This window comes from Colobus angolensis, unplaced genomic scaffold (genome assembly GCF_000951035.1).
Source record: "Colobus angolensis palliatus isolate OR3802 unplaced genomic scaffold, Cang.pa_1.0 Scaffold216, whole genome shotgun sequence".
In the NCBI taxonomy this organism is placed as follows: Eukaryota; Metazoa; Chordata; class Mammalia; order Primates; family Cercopithecidae; genus Colobus; species Colobus angolensis.
The window spans coordinates 3,640,249-3,642,588 of record NW_012115333.1 but is presented as its reverse complement, the minus strand read 5'-3'; the positions used below and the strand labels follow the sequence as shown (position 1 = coordinate 3,642,588).

Genomic DNA, 2,340 nt, shown 5'->3' with positions numbered 1-2,340 from the left:
ATAATAATAATAATAATAATAATAATAATAAAAAGAAAAAAAGAAAAGAGATTTAATGGGCTCACAGTTCTGCATGCTGTACAGGAAGCATAGCAGCTTCTCCTTTGGTGAAGTCTCAGGAAATAATATCATGGCAGAAGGTGAAAGGAAAGCAGGTACATCTTACATGGCCAGAGCAGGAGCAAGAGGTGAGGGAGTTGCTACATACTTTCAAACAACCAGATCTGATGAGAACTCACCACTAGAACAGCATTGAGGGGATGGTCCTGAACCATTCATGAATGATCTGCCCCCATGATGTAATCACCTCCCACCGGGCCCCACCTCCAACACTGGGAATTACAACTGAACATGAGATTTAGATGGGGACACAGATCCAAACTGTATCACTAGTTATATAACTTTGGTCATGTTATTTATCTTGTCCAAGGCTCAGTTACCTCATTTGTGAAATGGGGAAAATGCCAGAAGCACACAAGTTCCTTGTGATTAAAGAATGAACGTAAAGCCCCTAGCCTAGTGCTCAACATAGCAGGCAGTTGATAAATGATAGCTAGTTTTCCAGACAAAACAACAAAAACACCAAAAGGAGAAGCAACTTATACACAGATACAGAGTCTGTTGGCCACAAAGTCAGAGGCCAGTTCTAGATTTTCTTACTTTCTTTCATGATCACTTTTCTCCTAGAAACTAATCACCCAGCCCCCGACCCCCTTTGTCATGTTAGTTGAGGCTACTATAACAGAATGCCATAGACAGGGTGACATAAACAACAAACATTTATTTTGCACAGTTTAGGAGGCTGACTAGGCCAAGAGCAAAGCACCAGCAGGTTGGTGCATATCTTTGTAAAGTGAAGAGTAGTAGCCCATACAACTATTTGATTGCTATTAAAAAAAAGCTTATACATATACAGAAAATGTACCTTGGTGAAGCCTATTTGTTCCTTCCGGAAATTTTCCAAGGGTTTAATCAGCAAATCACTAGCATTGTGTACCTAGACAAAAAGGAAAAACAAACAAAATAATTTCTAGGTTAACAAGGTTCAGATACAAGATTCCTTGTTACTATGACATTTTCATTTATATACCATCCTGCAAAATGTTAAATGGTTTGCTGATTTGTTGGAGTTTATTATTGTTTGTTTCTATATTGTTTCTGAAAATCGAATGCATTGAGAAGAAATGGGAGGAAGAATAAGAGGGGCATTTCTTTGTAACCTTAATGATACTCTGATCTGAGTTTTTAATCGATAAATATCTGAAGTGATGTCCAGCAGAAGACAGAAGAGACCTGAAGGATAGCTGAAAAAGAGAAGAGAAAGAGAATGGCAAATACGAGAAAAGAACAATTGCAGCAAGTGCAAATCATTTCATCAGAGGCAAATGAGTGTGCAGTGATAGCATTAGGATAAAACATTTACAGTCCTGCCTGTACCATAAAACCAGAAAATTTCCTTCAGAATGTGGAGCGCATTACAGCATCACAGAAAACACTAGACTAGGCCTTCAAATCACCTAAATATAAATGCTCAGAAGCTAATAGGAATGGCCTGTACAGGTACTATTAATATTGGCAATAATAAATATGTTCTGGAGATATAAAAACATCAAAATCAAAGAAGACCCCTTGTTCTTTGGGCAGGTAAAGGTATACAAAGCTTTTTCTTCGTATAAACCTCTTATGAGATTGTGTATGTCCAAGGCAACAAGTGGGGTTTGTGCCTCCGTAGTGAGAGTTAGAATCACTAAAATGGAAGACCTTAGAGAAGGCATCTAAAGGGCTGCATTTTGGAAATCATTGCATTAATTTTTCCTTGCCATATAAGACATAGGTGTCAGTAAGACAAGATATATCTTCATAACAAAAATAGACAACAGAGGAAAAAGTCAGTTTTGACAAGATCTGACTTCTCCAATCTAAGAAGCAATTTTTAACCTACCACCCCAAAAGTGTGGAAAGTTGTGGGGCATTAGTACATGGGTTATACGTGTCTTTCAGGTAATTTGGGCCTCTTGTTTTGTGTGTAGGTATGATTCAAGGTTCAACTAAATGGGCAAACTCCTAAAATGTCACTGCTAGCCTTTGTATGAGAACAACCTGGTGAACCCTGACATTCTGATCTACTGCAGCTCCTAATGCTACCATCCAGGACAGGCAGCACCCGGCAAAAAAAAAAAAAAAAAAAAAAAAAAAAAAAAAAAAAAAAATACTAGGCAAGATTAATAATGTTTTCCTTGAGAATAGTCATTCTCTATGTCTCCTGATCACCAGTGCTTTTATAGCTGGCTTTCTAAAACTTGTTTGCTACAAGCCTAGACTTAAAAAATTACATAACCT

At 37.6% G+C, this 2,340-nt stretch overlaps 1 protein-coding gene across 1 annotated transcript in view; it reads right to left on the bottom strand.

The window, feature by feature from the left end:
- OPHN1 (oligophrenin 1) overlaps positions 1–2,340 on the bottom strand; it is a gene marked incomplete at its 3' end in the record, with an annotated part of 212,003 nt that overhangs the window by 45,308 nt on the left and 164,355 nt on the right. The window contains exon 5 of the mRNA XM_011943181.1: positions 926–997. Within this exon, the coding sequence (XP_011798571.1) occupies positions 926–997 (72 nt within the window). The remainder of the gene's footprint in view (positions 1–925; positions 998–2,340) is intronic.